General features: G+C 45.6%; 1 protein-coding gene across 5 annotated transcripts in view; it reads right to left on the reverse strand.

Annotated features, from left to right (window-relative positions):
- Positions 1-173: 173 nt before the first annotated feature.
- Positions 174-19,902, reverse strand: part of NWD1 (NACHT and WD repeat domain containing 1) — a 65,903-nt gene continuing 46,174 nt past the window's right edge. For 3 of the 5 annotated variants that reach the window (XM_072786854.1, XM_072786856.1, XM_072786857.1), the window contains 7 exons: positions 16,058-16,330; positions 14,537-14,627; positions 10,214-10,368; positions 8,416-8,692; positions 6,340-6,890; positions 3,570-3,675; positions 174-2,035 (listed from right to left, as the gene is read on the reverse strand). In XM_072786854.1, coding sequence (XP_072642955.1) covers positions 1,734-2,035; positions 3,570-3,675; positions 6,340-6,890; positions 8,416-8,692; positions 10,214-10,368; positions 14,537-14,627; positions 16,058-16,330 — 1,755 coding nt within the window. In that variant the 3' untranslated portion in view covers positions 174-1,733. The other 2 variants (XM_072786855.1, XM_072786858.1) reach the window with 2 other exon arrangements.

Here is a 19,902-nt window from a genome sequence, read left to right on the forward strand (position 1 = left end):
CTGCTTAGCATAAGAGAGCAAGGTGGGAATTGCAGTACCCTTGCTTTCATCCTGGCTCCACCATGGCTGGAGGACCTCTGATAAATCACACTTCCTTAAAGTCCAGTGCTTGTCAAACATTCATAGCAATCAAACTCTTTCTCAAATGAAATTTCACTGCAAAAACCCCAATATAACAACAATTTAGAGTAGCATTTTATTAGTAAAATTTCTCTCCTACATTTAAAGTAGTATTTACATAAAAGCAATGGATTCTCACTGAGGCTGTTGAGATGGACATACACATTTTAAACCCGAAGTTGTAGCTGAAATCATACTCTGTCACAACATCCACTTTATTTCTGCATTGGGTAAAACCTCTGGTTCACATAAGTGGTGGCAAAGAGTAGCTTTCTTCAAGGGCTCCCATTAAAATCTTAGTTAAACAGAGATGGCAGGAGAATCCTAAGTTAGTTACCTTCAACACCTTAAAACCTGCTGCCTAACCCAGCTGAGCATGCACCTTAAAATGACAGTTTAAAATATTTTTTTCAGAATGGAATTTGATGCTAACATCTGCAAAACTGCTGAAGCCCTCCTTGTAACCCTAGTTTGGGAAATGACTGGTGTAAGACAGTCAATAGGGTCACATCTAGCTTAAAAGCCTCTGTTCCTAAGGTTGTTTTTTGGAAACTGCCTGGAATCCAACAGAGGGGAGACGGATTAGCACCTTAAAGTTTGGACTTTTCTATCTTTATAGCAAAAGCCCCAGAAGCAAGTGAGACTTTTGGAAGGCTGCAGGCATAGAAGCAAGATCCATTGCTTATAACAACAGGAAGCTCTGGCACCAGTGAGCTGCTTTCCCCATGGCCATTCTGGGGTAGCATCAGGTTGCCTGTAACCACCCAAAGCAGAGCATGCATCCTTCACATGACCCATCATCTCCATCATTCTCTGCTGCTCACCCAAGTGTGCATGGCAATCATCTAGATTACTCATTGGCCCCCGTGGGCATTTGAGTGTGTCACCTGTGGAACAAATGGTCATGTTTCTGAGACTGAAATTTGGAGGGAGGTGATCCAACAGGATTGGGACAGGGTGTCTCCTGGCTCTTTTTTCCAAGGGCTCTTGCACCTCAGGCTTGTAAGCTTGAGCAAATCACAGCTACCTACCAAGCCTCGGTTTCCTTGTCTGTAAAATGGATGCAGAAACTCTTGCCCTCCCTGAAGTATGGGCTGTGATAAGGATCAGAGAATAGCACCTGATGCTTTATAAATGACAAAGCTCTGTGGTTTGGTCAGTCTCACATTCCTCCATCCTCCCTTTGCCTTACTCCAGCACCCCAGTTCCCCTCCTGAGATTAGCCTCTCCCATTCTCAGCAACATGGGTGGGTGGCATTGACTCCATCTTCAGTCCTGGTGGGCACTGGGTCAGGCTGGACAATCAAAGCATTTGCCCAGAGACAAATGTATGAGCCCACTGGAACCAGGGCCAGCCCTTTGGTTCAGTCTGTTGACAAGGGGGAAAGTCTCTTTTCTACTGAACTTGGCTGTCATGTTGCTAACCTGGGGGTAGCCAGTCTTTGACGGCACCCAACAAGGAGAGAAGACTGGAAAAGTGGTGAGAAACAGGGTCTGAGTCATATAATCTGAGGCTTTGGGGTCCAGAAGCACATCAACACATACACTCTCTTTGCTTCAGCTAGATTGAATGGGGCTAACTCACTGGAGTCCCATGCCCCTACTGGAGGGTTCTACACTAGCAGGCAGACTTGTGAGCGTTTGTTCGATTTACGTTCATTTCCCTGGGCACTTGCCGATCTCGAGTCCTGGAGTGCTCCTGCAGCTGCTGCCAGCTCTTCTCTCTGCCTGGATTTGACCTTCCACACTGCCTTCTTGAAGTTCTTGAGAGGATCTTGCTGTGAGACTCTCGATGAAGGGCACTGGAAACGCTCGCGGATCAGGTAGCCATGTCTAGTGGGGGCAATGAAGCCATTCGAAGTTGGGATGATCCTGTTCACCACAGCATGGACAAACTGGACAGCCAGCAGGGTGCCTTTCAGGGGTGGAAGGCAGGGCACAAATGAGAAAGTGGGAACCACAGGGATCCAATCTCACCCACTTGAGAGTTGGCTGCATGGGGTCAGATTCTTGCTGTGTTCCTTACTAGCTTAGGCACAACATCTAAGGTCTTGGAGTCCCTCTTCTTCATCAGCAGTATGAGAATGATAACTGAACCCAGTTGCGGAGAGGAATTCTAAGATTTGAAGGGGTCACATATGTTAGGTGCTTTAATATCTGTTTCAGCCCAGTGTGAGCTCAGTAAATATTATCAGTGCAGGAGAAAGAGGAAGAGAGGTTGTGAACCTGCTTAGGATGGGCTTTTAAGGCCACCGTCCACAAATCTCAGTTTCTGAGCCATCTGTGACTTTATGTCAGCCGTCTCTGCCACAAAGTATTAGACTACAATATATTTGATTGCATTGGGTTTGATTACAGTGCATTCATATCTATGTGGTCTCCATTCACTCACTTGCTATGTGACCTTAGACAAATCTCTTAACTTCCCTGGACTTCAGCTTCTACATTTTGGCACCTACCCCCTACCAGTGTTATAAGGGTTCCTTTCTCTTTAGTAGACTATATAGGAGGATGACAAAGGTGATGATGGGGACCAGGTGGACCAGCTGCAAACCACTGCCTACCAGTTACTCATTGTGTGACCTTGGGCAAATCACCCCATCCTCAAAGCTTCAATCTGTGCTCTGTAAAATGAGGTGGCTGTCAAGAGAAATAGCTCAATGACAGTACCTGGTACATAAGAAATATTCACTGTCATTAATATGCTTTTAGGGTAGTCCTAAACAGACCAAGAGATGTGGCATGTTCAAAACAGTTGGTCTTGCATTTACAGGGCCTGGGCCAAGAGAAAGAATCAAGGCCCATATCCTATAAGGCAAAATATGTAAATATTGCAAATCTAGCTAATAAATGAAATATGCTATATCCTCCTACACTGATGGATGTACCTTTGGAACCACCCAGAAAGTCCTGTTTGGGTGGAGAATTGTCAGGCTTCTTAGTTCCATTATGGAATGTAATGGGATGGGAGAGCCAGTCCCCAGCTCTTTGCAGCTTGGCCTCCTTCTCTTCCCATACCCAGCTCTATTCTGCACTCCTAAGGACTCATGAATATACATGCAAACATGAGCCTACCCAGCTCATGCAACCAGACTCCATGCTTATCACCCCATGGCCACCCCTTAAGTCTAGAGGAGCTCACACTAGGGGGCACAGTCCACCCATAGAAGGACGGGCTTGGGGAAGAGGCCTGCTCAGGCCCTAAAAGAAGGCACCATCCCAGGTGGGGAGAATGTTTTGGAGTTCCGGGTATCCATAAAATGGGTCTAGAAGAGGAGATGTAGCTCCAGCAGGGAGAGGGGGGGACCCCTTGACCTGCAGACACCTCTCTAAGCAGAGGAACCCAGCAAGGGGGAACCCAAGCAGGGCCCTTTGACACCCAGAGCCTGTCACCAGGCCTTCTTTTCCAGATCTAAGCTCAATATTGCCCTCAAAGCAAAATGACTCACCATCCAGCACACTCCAGACAATGATGGAGCGATCCTTCAAGCCCGCATACACATACTTGTCATCCTTGGAGAAGCAGACACACTGGACTCCTCTACAGTAAGAATTCTGTAGAAAAAGACAAAGTGAGCTGGAGTTCAAACCGAGACACCCAGGAAACCCATAGCAAGACATTTGTTTTGGAAGCCAGGCATGTAAGCCCCCATGGGTACAGCTCCAACAAAACCCTGGAGAAATGGGTATATTCCATCACCAATATTCCCAGGACCAAAATACATTTTCATAGGGATTGGACTTAGAGGTTTGCAGACAGTTTGCATTGGAGTGCAAGAATTATTGGATTTAATTTCTTAAGTGACCTTGATGCTACAAGCATTAGCTATCATGGTCTTTAATTAAAGGCTATATGCTAAATGCAGTATGGCATCCTAGATGGGATCCTGGACCAGGAAAAGGAAATTCATTGTAAAACTATGACCCCAAAGAAGCTGGTAGCTTAGTTAACAATACTGTCCAAGTGGTAATTTCTTAGTCTTGAAAAATGTACTCTAGTTACATAAGATATTAACATCGGGGAAGCTGGATGAGGAAGAGGTAGAGGAGAACCTTTGTACTATCTTCATGACTTCTCTGTAGATCTAAAAATCATTCAAAAATTAAGTTTATTTAAAAATAAAAGTGAGGGGGGTGCCTGGGTGGTTCAGTCAGTTAAGTGTCTGACTCTTGATTTCAGCTCAGGTCTTGATCTCACGGTCTTGAGTTTGAGCCCCACCTGGGGCTCCATGCTGGGTGTGGAGCCTACTTATAAAGAAAGAAAGAAAGAAAGAAAGAAAGAAAGAAAGAAAGAAAGAAACAAAAAGCTAGATGTGTTTAACTGCTATGGTGACATTTCCCATCTCAACATGACAAAAGATTACTAACAGTCCAGCCTTATTATAGTAGCTTCATAAAAGTAAAGGTCAGATGGTACAAAGGCCTTTTAAGGTCAAACCACACATACTCTCTTAATTACAAGATCATCTCCCTATGTTTATGAATAATTTTTACATCTTGCAACCAAAAGTATAGCCTTTGTTCCCCATCTGAAAAACTGGAATAATAACACCAACTTTACAAGGCAGTTATGAGGATTAAACTATAGAATGATGGTTTAATATGCATCTTAATATAATACATAATATGAATATATGAATATATTTATCACAGCCCTTAATTATACTGATACAAAAAACCCGTAACAGCTCCTTATGAGATGGGCAGTGTGGACCGGAGCCACGTTTTATGTTAAGGAGTCCGTTGCCAGTTTCCATCTTCAGAAACTTCACAGCTACTGTTCCTTCTGCCTAGAATTCTCTTCCACCAGACTTATTTGACCTTTTTTTAAAGCTTATTTACTTATAATCTCTACACCCAACATGGAGCTCGAACTCACAACCCTGAGATCAAGAGTTGCATGCTCTTCTGACTCAGCCAGCCGGGCACCCCCAGACTTATTTGACCTTCCTAAATGGCAGCCCTTGCCACTCTACCCCATTTCCCTTGCCCTATCTTTTCTCAAAGCTCTCATTGCTCCACAGCCCATCATATATTTGCTGCTTTGTTTTTAGTTTTTAAATTAAATTTAATTTTTAAAAAGATTTTATTTACTTATTTGAGAGAGAGAGAGAGAGAGTATGAGCAGAGGGGAGGGGCAGAGGGAGAAGCAGACTCCACCACTGAGCAGGGAGCCTGATGTGGGGCTTGATCCCAAGACCCTGAGATCATGACCTAAGCCAAAGGCAGATGCTTAAGGGACTGAGCCACCCAGGTGCCATGCTGTTTCATTTTATTCTACAAATATTTATTGAGCCCTGAGGACATGTCAGGAGCTCTCTTAGGGATGGGGGCCACCTCAGCAAGCAAAACACAGAAAGATCCTGCCCACACAGAGCTCACACTGTGTTCCTTCTGAGAACGTGGCTCTAAGAGGTGGGGCAGCGTGTGCCCTGGCCACAGCTAGAAAGGGGCCTGGCACACACTAGGCAATCAAAACTGTTAGGCACAAGAACAGCCATCAGGATTAGGGTAAGAAGGGTGAGACAGGGGCATACCAATGCAGGATTTGATCCTGTCTTTATTTAAAATGATATTCTGGGGGCACCTGGGTGGCTCAGTTGGTTGGGCATCTGGTCATGATCTCAGGGTCCCGGGATTGAACCTGCTGTTGTTGGACTCCCTGCTCAGCAGGGAGTCTGCTTCTCCTTTTCCCTCTGCCCCTCCTCCCTGCTCACTCTCTCTCCCTCTCTCAAATAAATAAAATCTTTTATAAAAATGATATTTTGTTCTTTGTGGATTTTTTTGCATTTGTTTCAATTTTTGTAAACGTTGCATTAAAATAGCGTCTCCTGGGCACCTGGGTGACTCACTTGATTGGGTGCCTGCCTTCAGCTTGGGTCGTGATCTCGGGATCCCGGGATCGAGCCCACATGGAGCTCCCTGCTCGATGGGGAGCCTGCTTCTCCCTCTCCCTGAGCGCCCCACACACACACTTTGTGCTCATGCTTTCTTTCTAATAAATAAAAGTGTTTTAAAAAAAATAATAAAATAGCATCTCCCTTGATTGCTGAGTTTTTTGGCTGCCCCTTAAACTTTGCTCCCAAGGCAAGTGTCTCTCACTGGCCTCACCCCACTCTCAACCCTGGCAATGGCACATGTTGTGCACTTAACACAGGACATTTGTCATCAGCTTTCTAACGCCAGGACCTGGCATCAGGTGGTATGTGGGCCACGCACCGTGTAGCTCATCTGGAACCTCCACTTGCAGGCCTGCAGGTCCCAGAGACACAGCAGGGCTTCCTCGGACCCGCTGACAGCCAGCTGCTCCTTGTGGCTGACCTGCATGCAGGTGACCTGGCTCCCGTGGGCCTCCAGAGGGAACACTTTGGAATTCGCACACTCGTAAAGAAAGAGGTCACCGTTGGTCATGCCGTAGATCACGCGGTAGTCAGCCAGAACGGCCACACTGGAGATGGCCTCAGGCAGCTGGGTATAGAAGGTGTATGTTGGCCCATCGATAACCGGACAGGGATCCCCGGGACTGATGTCCAGCACAAGGACAATGCTGTCATAGGCGATGGCCAGGCGCTCCTCGCCTTTACTGAGGGCCATGCAGTTGATGGCTTTCCGGGCCTCGGGAGGGGGGATGCACATCACATCCTGTCTGGAATTCAGGGGAAACACCAGGACAACCCCTGAAACGAGGCCGGTGAAAAGGAGATTGGCCTGCTGGGCAACCTCCAGACACCTGACCTCATTGGAGGTGTCCAGGGCATCTTGTTCCTCGCCTGCCACGGAGAGAAGACCACATTAAGAACAGCTCAGAGGAATGCTTGTGCCACAGTTTTCCTAGTTTTAAGGATTTTAAAAACCACTTTCATCATCCATACTCCCCAGCCGGTTCACTGCAAGTTCCCCTGCTTGCACACCTGCCCTCCTATCTTCTCACCTCCCTGCCTCACACCTTCCAATGACTTTCCGCTCCCCATCGACACAAATGGACAGACGCACATGCATGACCTCTCATCCCAGACCTTTCCTTTGCAAACGTCGGTCAAGGGTCAGAGAGTAAATATCTTTGCCTTGCAGGCTGTATACTCCCCGCTGCCAAGCTTTTGCTGCATGGTTGTGCCCCCACCCCCCGTCCCAACCCTGCCACAGACAGTAAACAAATAGGTGTGCCAAATCTGGTCGGCTTTAGTTGGTGGCTTCCATTGGTGGGCTTCTAGCTCATTCCCCTCCATCCCCTGTATCTTTGTGCCTGGCTTTGCCCCCCATCTAGCAGGCAAGCACCTCAAACATTGTAACCTCACCCATCTTGCAGCCGACACTAACCAAACAGCTGCCAAATCCATGAATGCAGGGACTTGACAGTGAATCTCTTTTCTCATATTATTTTATCAGTAACAAGGAATTTCTGTTCCTCCATTTGCCCCACAGAGATTACAGCAAACACAGTTGGAGATGTGCCCAGATCCCCTTTACCGGCCAGGGCGCCCAGCCTCAAGGGTGCCCACTGCCCTCAGGTGAAGGGAACCCCTCATCTCAAAATGCTGGGGCTGTGCCCACCACCCAGAATGGCCTGTAGCCGGTGACCGCCCGATAATGGGAATATAAAAGACTGGCCCTCTCTCTTCAGCATGGAGCTCTGAGGTGCAATCTGTCCCCCGTGGGGCCAGGCTGAGCCCACCTCTTCGCTGCTTCAGTCCCTCTCCTGCCCCTGCCTACTTCCCTCACTCCCTCTTCGGTTTCTGCAGGAGCTCCCCACAACCCACCCCTTGTGCAAATAGCCCCGACACATGCCCTGCTTCCAGGAAACCTGCCCTAAAACAGGGATTAACAACCAGCTGGTCGGTGACCCACATGCTGGAAATTTATAAAATCAAGTCCTGATTTCTATTAGCCAGTTTCAACCTGACCCGAGTTATGGGGGTGTTATGGACTGAATGTGTCCCCCTAAATTCACATGTCAAAATCCTAACTCCCTATCCTGATGGTGTTGGGAGGTGATTGGGTCGTGAGGGCAGAGCCCCCACAATGGGATTAGTGCCCTTATGGAAGTGGCAGGGGAGCTTGCTTCCTTCTCTGTGCTCCTGCGAAGATGTGATGAGCAAGTGACCATCTGCAACCGGGGAGCCGGCTGTCACGAGACACCGGTCTGCTGGTGCCTCGGCCTTGGCCTTCCCAGCCTCCAGAACTGTAAGAAATAAATGCCTATTGTTGAAACCACCCGGCCTACGGTGTTTGGTTATAGCAGCCCATGCAGACCAAGACACGGGCTTTGGCTCTTACACATGCTTCTGTCTTACAGACCTTCTGCAGAGTCCCAAATGGTAACTTTGTTCTTGTCTCCGATTTTGGGGAAGTAAACGTAGCTTCCATTGTGTGACACAGCAGTGAGGCCAGTACGATCCAGAAATGGAGTGCAGGCCCTCGGCTTCTGAATGTAAGTGAGATCCCAGACTTTCAAAGATGAGGACTGCTGAGAAGCAGATGCCACCAGGGCCCCAGCCCAGGCCAGCAGGCTCACGGGGGCTCCGACACCTTCCAGGATGTCCAGCAGGGTCCCCTGCTCCGACAGGCTCCACACCTGAGGATGGACAGAGGGCCGGAGCTGACTTCTTCCTTACACTGTCATAGCTCAGAAATATGCATAGACTATTTGTCCACCTTAGGTGGATTCTCAGGCTGCAGTTTAAGGGCTTTCACCGGCCCCTGAAACTTCCCCACACCTCACCAAGCCACTACCACAGCAATTCTCAAAGTGTGATCCAGGCAACCCCTGGAGGGTATTTTCAGGAAGGCTTGCAAAGGCAAAACTGTTTTCATAATAATTCAAGAAGTTATTTGCCTTTTCTACTCCTTTCCTCTCATGAGTGAGCACTGAGGCTTTCCAGAAGCTACAGGATATGTGATATCACAACAGGTAGGAGAATGCAGAATCGAATATGAGTGAGAAGCCAATTATCTTCTATTAAGCCAGACATGAAAGAGGTTTGTCCAAATGTGCAACAGTGACACTCTTTTCATGAGTTTTTTCTTTGTTTGTCTATATTGGAAACTATAGCTATTTTCATAGAAGTCTGTTATCTGTATTTTTAGATTTCCTCATTTCTAATTTTTAATATGGTAATTACCAATAAAGAGTAACTGCAACATGGGGTCCTAGATTAGATCCTGGAATAAAGAAAAAAAAAGACATTGATGGGACAGCTGGTGAAATGAGAACAGAGTCTGCAGATCAGTTAATAGCATTGTCCTCACATAAATTTTTTAGTTTGGGTAAAGAGTTCTGGTGACATGAGATGTTAGTATTGAGCAAGCTAGGTGAAGAATAGATATATATGCAGGTTCTCTGTGCTTCTTTGGCAACTCTTTTGTAAATCCGAGAACTATTCCAAGATAAATCATTTGTTAAAAATATGTAAATCAAATTGATATAACCGACATAAATGAAAGCTCATTGGGGTCCTCAATAATCTTTAAGAATATACAGAGGTCCTAAGGTCAGAATGCTGGAAAATCGCTACTTTTTTTTTTTTTTTTTTTTGAGAGAGAGTGAAAGAAGAAGAGCAACTGTGCACTTGCATGCAAGTATGAGGTGCTGGGGAGGGGCAAGGGAAGAGAAAGAATCCTCAAGCAGACTCCCTGCTGAATATAGAGCCCCACATGGGGTTTGATCTCAAGACCCCGAGATCATGACCTGAGCTGAAATGAAAAGTCAGATGCTTAACTGACTGAGCCACCCAGGTGCTCTAGGAACCACTATTTTATTTTATTATGTGCTTCTCTCACCAGTGTGAAAACTTTGAGCTCAATGGGAATCTTCCTCCACTTCCCCCTAGCCCTGCCCCACTCTGAAGGCCAAGATCCTCCCAGTTTTTCAGGTACAGTGGGAATGCTACATCCTTTGTTGGACATTTTGATAATTCCCGTCCCTCCCGCTCCCCCACCACATCTGTTGCTGGCTCTCAGGAGATCCCTCCCCCACATCCTCCCAATGACCAGCCTTGTTTTGCTGCACTCATTTTTTGTGAGTCTTTAGATTTCAAAGCCAAAAGCCCCCTAAAGAATCATACTTTCTATTCCAGAGGTGAGAATGACTCCTCACCTGGATGAGTGCATCGCGGGACGCAGTGACAATCAGATTGTTCTCAGGACCAAAACCAGCTATCTCCACGGTGTCCTCATGTTCAAGGTCAGTGGCCATAAATCGATGAAACCCCTGCGAGTCTGCCAAGAATATCCGCACGGATCTGCCAAACCCTGAAATGGAAGGGATGGGATTATCCCTTTCATTCTTGGAGGAGCTTGAGGGTAATTCAGTTTAGTCAACAAAGATTTTTTTGAGCACCTTCTACGTGGAGGTAGAAAGAATACAGTGGCGAACAAGAGAGACATCCTCACCACCCTATAGTTGCAGGGAGGGAGCAACTGACCACAAGTGATTAATAATCTCAAAGAAAACAGCAAAGTTGTTTATTATCACAAGACTATTAGTTTCCAGGGGGGAAATGGGTGGTTGAGCATCTGCCTTCGGCTCAGGGCATGATTCTGGGGTCCTGGGATCGAGTCCTGCATCAGGCTCCTGCTTCTCCCTCTGCTTGTATCTCTGCCTCTCTCTGTGTCTTTTATGAATAAATAAATTAAAAAAATTTTTTAAAGACTTAGTTTCCAGAGGGCTGGACTGCCTGTTTGGGCTGCTCATGGCATCCCAGAACCCATCACAAAGCTGGACATAAGGTAGATATATTTTGAAGATGGAAGGAAGGATAGGAGGGAGGGAGGACGGGAGGGAGGCAGATAGGAAGGAAAAGAAAGCAGTTGCAATCTGTGATAAGGACAATGAAGTCAGAGGACTGGGTGCCAAGAGGAAAAAAGGGATTCTTCTTGGGGTGTCTGTATGGCTTGGTTGATTAAATATCCTACTCTTGATTTCAACTCATGATCTCAGGGTCGTGAGATAGAGCCCTGCATTGGGTTCCATGCTGGGTGTGGAAGCTATTTAAGATTCTCTCTCTTCCTCTCCCTCTGACCCCAGCCCCTGCTGGCTCGTGTGTGCATATGTGTGCCCTCTCTCCCTAAAAAAAAAAAAAAGGATTCTTCCCTAGAGTCTTTAGAGAAAGCATGACCCTGCCCACATCTTGGTTTTGGACTTCTGGCCTCTAGAACTGTGAGAGAAGAGATTTCTATTGTTCTATTGTGTTAGAGCCACCACATTTGTGTGGTTGTTTGTTACAGCAACCACAGGACATTTGAGCAGACATTTGAGAGGAGGGCAGGCCCTGGAGAGTAAGAACAGCATGGGATGACCAGGAGGTAGGAAAAGCCTGTATACATCTCAGGAGCTACACAGAGGACAATGTGGCTGGAGCGGAATGAAGGAGCCAGAGACAAGAGTCGGGAGGGCGGAGGCCTTGATTTAGCAACAAAACAAACAAAACGAAACAAAAAACCCAACAGGACAATTCAATTAAATTTGAATTTCAGATGAACAGGAAAATTGTTATTAGTATAAGTATATCCCAAATATAGCATGGGATATATTTATACTAAAAAGTTGATCTGTTGTTTCTCTGAAATTTAACTGGGCCTTCTGTATTTTCCCTGGCACCCCACCCAAGGCAACTTGCTCATTTGTGTTCCAAATATGGGCTGGGTGAATGCTTTGTTAAGAGGACCCTGGCAGTGCAGGAAAGTGCAGATTATGCAGCTCGTCCTGGGGGTGATGGTGCGGGACTCTGTGCCATGCACCTGCCCTGCACCATCTCAGCTCAGTTTTCTGGAAACCCCTGAATTAAGTCAGTGCAGTAGAAGCTGGGGCTGAGAGTCCATCTTCTTGCCTCTCCAGGCCCTCCTCCATGGAATTATTTTACCGAACCCTCCTTGAGCCTGAGGCTCACATAGAAGGATGTTACAGGCAATGGATCAAGTCCATCAGGATATCTGCATTCCGTTCTTGTGCGCTAAGGGCTTAACTCAGCAGGCCTGAGTTGTCCATGTCCTGCACATGAATGGTTTGGCCCTGGCCTGGCTCCTGAGAGGTGTCCTCTAAGCCCCTGGAATGTCTTGGTTGATCAAAGTGTCCTGGTTTCCTGAGGCCTAGGGCCACATGGGTCGGCCTCTGCTCACATACGATTTAGGGTGGGAGCTTTGGGACCACACTCAGTGTAGGCTTGGCCTCAGGGGGGGTTGGGGACCGAGGTCAGCTGTGCAGGTGGTCAGCTGTGTCCACACAACCAACCCCCAGTAAAAATCCTGGACACCAAGGCTGGGTGAGCTCCCCTGGTTGGCAGATCATTGTCGTCACATGCACTGTTGCTGAGAGAAACGCTGTCCACGTGGCTCCACAGGGAGGGGCCACCTGGAAGCTCATGCCTGGTGTCACCTGGACTCAGCCCCACGCTTCTCTACACCTCACTGATCTTCATCTGTATCCTTTTGCTATGGTAAACTGTGAGCATGTGCCTGAGGTCTCTGAGCCCTGGCAAATCATCAAACCTGATGGCAATCTTGGGGACCCTTGAGACACAATTCCGTTTATGACACTTGAAAGAAATCCCTGCCTGATCTTAGCTAAGTCGGGATGTGGGTCCATCTCCCGAGCAACAGGCGGGTTCCCAAAAATGTGGATGGGGAACCTGTTCAGGCTCCTCCTCACTGGATGCTGGACATAGCCACACCTGAGACCCACTGTGATAAGGTTCTAGGTCACTGAGGTCCTCCGTGCCTTTGGCCTTGGTCCTGATTCTACGTTGTACCCCTACCCTTTGTTTCTCTTTCTTCTCTCATTCCTATTTCCCATGCTACCTTTCACACATACTTCTGCCACCTGAAATTTTTTTGGAAACAGGATGGAAGATGCATTATCGATAAGTCATTAGAAGGTAAGTGTTTATTTATTAGACCTGTGCTCCCCATGTAGGTATGGTCACCATGAGCCACATGTGGCTCTTACTGTTGTTGGGCCAATTTGAAATGAGCGGTTAGTGTAAAACATGTGCCAAATTTCATATCCTCCGCACAAGAATTTTCCAAAATGTGAAGTACACCATTAATAATTTTTATATAGATTTCATGCTGAATTTTTGGATGTATTGGATTAAACAAGATATATTAACACGAATGACACCTGATGTCTTTTTGTCTTTTAAAACAGGGTCATGAGAACGTTTAGTTATAAACATGGCTCACATTTGTGTTTGTGGTTTGCCCTACTGGCCAGCACTTGATCCCTGGAAATGGCTTTATAAAAATCAGGCTGATTTTTAAGGCAGTGAAAATACCCTATCTGAGATTATGGTGGTGGATATATGTCCACCACATCTATCCAAACCCACAGAGTGAACTATAAGGTAAGCTATGGACTCTGGGTGATGACATGTGGATGCAGGTTCATCATTTATAGCAAACGACCACCCTGGTGGGAGGTGTTGATATTGAAGGAGGCTGAGGCTGTGAGTGTAGCGGGGAGGAGGTATATGGGAAATCTCTGTACTTTCTGCTCAATTTGGCTGTGATCTTTAAAAAAAAAAAAATTATTTAAGTAATTTCTACACCCAAGGCGGGGCTCAAACTTACAATCCTGAGATCAAGAGTCACACACTACTCTGATCAAATCAGCCAGGTGCCCTGAAAAATTGATCTTTAAAAAATAGTCTTTAAAAAAAAAAAAAAAAAAAAAACCAAGCTGTGAAGTAACTCTTGGTCACCTCCTAGGAAGCCTTCCCTAACTGCTTCAGAATAAAGAGGAGAACCCTGTCACACCCTTTCATAACCCCTGATTCTTGTCTGGTCATAGCACCAACCACTCTTCCTTGTGGCTACTTTATTGTCTGCTAGCCTAGAAGCCCCTGAAAGCAGGGATTGTGTGGGCTGGCTTGCCCCTGGGTGCACCCCATCCTCTCACATGCACCCCTCAATCCCTGTAACTGTCTGGCAGGGGAAACCACCCTCATCCCCCTCCAATGAACTGGAAGCCCAGAAAGGTTAGGAGATTTGCCCAGAATAGGGGTTGGCAAGCTACAGCCCGTGGGCCGAAACTGGCCCGCCATCTATTTTTGTATGACCAGTGAGCTCAGAAGAGTTTTACCATTTTTAAATAGTTGAAAAAAATAGAAATAAGATTCTTGTTTTGTGACATGTGAACATGATATGAGATCCAAATTCTGGCCTCCATAAACCAAGTGTGATTGGCACACCCACTTGAGGTATCATCTGTGGCAGCTTTCACTTTACAGGGGCAGGCTTGATTTGTGGTGACAGAGATCACTGGGTCTGCAGTCACAGGTGTGCACTGTGTGGCCCTCTGCAGAAAAGGTTTACCAGCCGCTGGTCTAGGACTGCCCTCCCCCTTGCCCCAAGCCCCTCTTCTGCACTTCCAACCAAATCCGGGGTTGCCTCCTCACAGCTCCAAATAAGAGCTAGACGATACCTGCAGCGAGAAGGGACTCATCTTCAGAGACTACCAGGAACCTCACGGCTTCTGGAAGCTTCTCCAGCAGGCTATCTCCTCCGGGGGAAACCTGCGCAAAGTCAAGGATGCCCATCAAGCATTTCCACTGGGTTAAGGGTCCAGGGTCAGGAGCTTGGAGGCAAGACTTTGCCACTTACCAGTTTCTAAGCAAATGCCTTAGCCCTGGGTGCCTTAGTTTCCTCATCTGTTGAATGGGCGATAGGACAGGACCACTGCCCAGGGCCATCGTGGGCTGAGGAGTACCTAGAATGGTCGCCCTTACCCCATACACAATCAGCTCTCTCAATGTGGCAGTTAGTACCATGGCTGTTGATGTTTTTGTCATCAACTCAGGGACCTGCAGAACATTCCAGCACTTGTTTTCTGCCTCCAGAGGGGGGAACTCCGGAGATCTCAGATAAGATCCACACACTGGTTTCTCCCCATTCCCGAGTTGCAGAACTTATTTTGTTCGGACCTAAGAGGATGGTTCATTCCTCATTCCTACAGCTCCAGTTCAGCTACTGATTTTTGAGCATCTGACCTCCACCAGTCTGTGAACCAAAAATTTTATGCTCATAATCTTGGTGAGGGGCACAGATGGGACACATGGGGGGCACCAAGAAAAAAAGAGTCGTTTGCACCAATCCAAGCCATATTTTAAAGAAATATTTGTTTACCTTTATTTAGCAGGGGTGGGACAAAGTGAATTTCCTCATAGGTGTTACTGACTTTTCTTAAAAAAAATAAAAATTAAAAAAACACATTTCTTTGAAAACTTAAAAAAAAAATGGGTGCCTGGGTGGCTCAGTGGTTAAGCCTCTGCCTTTGGCTCAGTTCGGGATCCCAGGGTCCTGATATCGAGTCCTGCAGGGGGCTCCCTGCAGGGAGCCTGCTTCTCCCTCTGCCTGTGTCTCTGTCTCTCTCTGTGTGTCTCTCATGAATAAATAAATAAAATCTTTAAAAAAAACTTAAAAAATTAAACAACAATACTGTATGAGATGGAAAAGAAGAAGAAGAAGCATCCAGAACACACCACAAACATCTCTTCACCTTTCCTGTCATTCTCTGTTTTTCCTAGAAGGGACCATTGTCTGCTTTTCTGAGCATCTGTTTGCATAGACGAGCATTTGCACGACCATCGTTTTTGCACAATCCATCATAGACCCTATTCTGTAAGTTTGCTTTTTTCACTTCATGTGTCTGGGGCAGTGGTTCTCAAGGGGTGGGGAGGGCAGTTTTGTGCCACCCCCGCCAGCCAAGGCCAGTTGGCAATGCCTAGAGACATTTCTGTCAGGACTGAGTGCCAACAATTAGCGAGCCCCCAGGAGATACCAAAAGATGTTTCCTGAACTGCTATGAGTTGCAAATCCCTAAATTAAAAAAACCAAATGTCACTTATTAAAAGAGCAAAGGTGAAGTGGTTTCTCCCAACTTCTAGGACATCTGAGGGCTTCGGAGCCGAGCAGTGCAGGCATCACATTCAGGAGAAGGGCTTACCAAAGAGATGGAGCCTTTGCTGAACCCAGTCACCATCTTTCCTTGCTTCTGGACCGAGACCCCACAGGTAGGTGTTTCTTCTTTGATGCTGGATAAATGGTGCCTCCCCTGCAGTTTCCCTGTGCCTGAGCTCCACAGACTGACCACGCCGCCCTCAGACACGGTCAGCAGCGTGGCCCGGGAAGCCAGCACCGCTGTGCACATCCAGCAGTCGGAGGCATCTCCCAGGATATGGAAAACCAGCTCTGCAGTTTCCAGATTCCAAGCACTGATCTAATGGAATCATAGAAAGGAAGGGAAATGTCAGCAAGAGAACTAGGTTGCAAGTTTTCCCAGAGTCAAATGCAAAACCCATGCTTTTTCTTCTTTCTATCTTTCTTTCTTTCTAAGATTTTATTTATTTATTTACTTGACAGAGAGAGAGAGCAAGAGCACACAACCTGGGGGAGCAGCAGAGGGAGAGGGAGAAGCGGCAGATGCCCTATTGAGCAGGGAGTCTGACTGGGGGCTTGATCCCAGGACCCCAGGATCATGACCTGAGCCGAAGACAGACACTTAACAACTGAGCCACCCAGGCTCCCTACAAAATGCATGCTTTTTCATAGTGCATGCATTTTTATTTTCAACACTGCTAGTTCCCAAAAAAGGCAGAGGGGAGAAATATCCTGGATTAAATCCTAGAACAGCAAAAGGACATTTGTGGAAAAATTGATGAAATCCAAATAAAGTCTGAGTTAGGTTGATAGAAATTTTACCCATATTAATGTCTTAGCTGTGACAGATGTACCCTGGTTATGTAAGATGTCAACACGACAGAGACTGGATAGGAGGGCATATGGGAACTCTTTATAACAGCTTTATAACTTTTCCATGAACCTAAAATTTCTCCAAAATAACAATCTTTTAAAAAAGGGGAAAAAGTCAGCCATATCATATGCATTCACAAATACAAATTACTACAAGTAATTGTTGATTACTACAGGTTTCATATTTAACCTCACCAAAAAACGTACCTTTTAAAAATCAACAGTAACCATTAAATAGTAAATATTTGCCCACTAATTCTACTTTTGGGGTTTACTCTAAAGCAATAAGGAGGGGGTGTCTGGGTGGGTGGCATCCATTTTACTTTTATTTGAAAGTACAAAGAACTGGAAGCAACCTATATGTCCAGTAGGAAGGGATCAGTTTAATAAACTATAGTGGGGTCAATGCGAGGACATCTCCTGAAATCACTAAATCTGCTATTTCTGAGGAATGTTTGAGGTTATGGGCAAATAAAAATAGATTTATAAAACTACATAGATAGCATTATATATGGTTTTATCCCCATTTTGTGTTATACATACACACGCAGGCACTGTACATGCACACCCACACATCACATAAAACAAACTCATGTAAATGTTAAGAGTGGTTGTCTTTGGGATTATTTAGTATTATTTCTTCTTCTTTTTTTTAAGATTTATTTATTTTAGAGAGAGAGGGCTAGTGAGTGGGAGGAGAGGCAGAGGAAGAGAATCTCAAGTAGACTCCCTGCTGAACACAGAGCCTGATGTGCAGTGCTCAGTCTCAAGGCCCCAAGACCATGACCTGAGCCAAAACCAAGAGTTGGATGCTCAACCGACTGAGCCACCCAAATGTCCTTTTTCTTCTCTTTCTTTCTTTCTTTCTTTCTTTCTTTCTTTCTTTCTTTCTTTCTTTCTTTCTTTCTTTCCTTCCTTCCTTCCTTCCTTCTTTCTTTCTCTTTCTTTCTTCTTTCTTTCTTTCTTTCTTTCTTTCTTTCTTTCTTTCTTTCTTTCTTTCTTTCTTTCTTTCGAGACAGAGAGAGGCAGAGACATACACAGAGGGAGACATGGGCTCCCTGTAGGGAGCCCAATGCAGGACTTGATCCCTGGACCTGGGATCATGATGCCCTGAACTGAAGGCAGAGGCCCAACGGCTGAGACACCCAGGTATCTCTTATTTCTTTACTATGTTTTCCAAACTTCTGCTGGAAAAAAAAAAAAAAAAAAAAAAAAGATTTCTTTAACCAGTTTTGAGATCAAGCAATACCTCACTAATATTTAAGCCTGCATAGTCAGTAACACTATAATGCAAGTTGCATGTGATTTTAAATTTTGTATTAGTCACTTTAGATAAAGTAAGAAGAAACAAGTGAAATTGATTTAAATAATGTATTTGGTTTAACCTTATGTCAAATGTCATCATTTCAACATGCAATCAATATAAAATTATTATTGAAACCTTTTACATTATGTCTATGATACTAAGGCTTTGAAATCCAGTGTGTGGGATCCCTGGGTGGCGCAGCAGTTTGGCGCCTGCCTTTGGCGCAGGGCGCGATCCTGGAGACCCGGGATCGAATCCCACGTTGGGCTCCCAGTGCATGGAGCCTGCTTCTCCCTCTGCCTGTGTCTCTGCCTCTCTCTCTCTCTGTGACTATCATAAATAAATAAAAATTAAAAAAAAAAAAAAAGAAATCCAGTGTGTGTTTTGTACTTATGGCACACATCTCAATTCAGAATAGGCACATTTCAAGTGCTCAGTAGCCACATCTGGCTGGTGACTCCCCATATTGGACAGCACAGCTTATAAGCTACCAATATCACTTATGTTAACAGCTGCCAATTTTTAATAAAATATAATCATTAATAGTTATTATTTGGCACTTACTATGCACCAAGCACTATCTCAGGTGTTTTAGTCATTATCTCATCAGGTAGATGAAAAACCGAGGCAGGGAGATAAGGTGACATGATCAAGATCACTCAGCTTGCAAAGAAGTCAATTGGGAGTTAGGTACAAATTTTTCCCCATGCCTTTAGTTACTAAGTTTTCACCCACTGTTCTACTGTGTCCCTATTCAACAATTAGATCAGAGGGTCATCATTGACATAAAGGAATAACACAGCAGAATGCATGTTGTTTTCAGATGTATGTGGAACATCTACTGAGAGAGATAATAAAATGAGTCTCAATGCATTTGAAAGAATTAATCATACAAATGAAATTAAGTTAGGGGGAAAAAAGGTAAGCTATCTGGGACCCTTTCAAATATCTGGAAATGAACAGCACACTTCTAAATAGCCCATGGAGTAAAGAGCAAATCAAAGGGAAAATCTGAAAGTATTTTAAACTGAATGTAAATGGTGATGTGAGGTAGCAAGGTTTGTGGGATTCAAGTAAAGCTGTATTCAGAGGGAAATTAATAGCACTAAAATGACCAAATTAAAAAAGATTAGGGGTGCCTGGGTGACTCAGTCAGTTAAGCCTCCAACTCTTTTTTTTAAGCCTCCAACTCTTGATTTTGGCTCAAGTCATGATCTCTTGGGGTGAGATCCAGCCCCATGTTTGGCTACCCACTGAGTGGGAAGTCTGCTCAAAGATTGTCTCTCTCTTCCTTTCCCCTTTCTCTCAAATAAATAAATAAATCTTTAAATAAAGATGTATATAAAACTTTAAAGATTTATTTCTTTATTCTTTTGAGTGTGAGAGAGAGTGAGTGAGCACGTGTGGGGGGAGGGGCAGAGGGAGAGAGAATCTCAAGCAGTTCCCTTGTTGAGCTTGGAGCCCAACAAGGGGCTTGATGTCACAACCTTGAGATCATGACCTGAGCCGAAATCAAGAGTCAGAGACTCAACCTACTGAACCACCCAAGCACCCCAACAAATAAATCTTTTTAAAAAATTAAAAATAGGGATCCCTGGGTGGTGCAGCGGTTTGGCGCCTGCCTTTGGCCCAGGGCGCGATCCTGGAGACCCGGGATCGAATCCCACATCAGGCTCCCGGTGCATGGAGCCTGCTTCTCCCTCTGCCTGTGTCTCTGCCTCTCTCTCTCTCTC

Source organism: Canis lupus, chromosome 19, assembly GCF_048164855.1.
Source record: "Canis lupus baileyi chromosome 19, mCanLup2.hap1, whole genome shotgun sequence".
NCBI classification, from domain to species: Eukaryota; Metazoa; Chordata; class Mammalia; order Carnivora; family Canidae; genus Canis; species Canis lupus.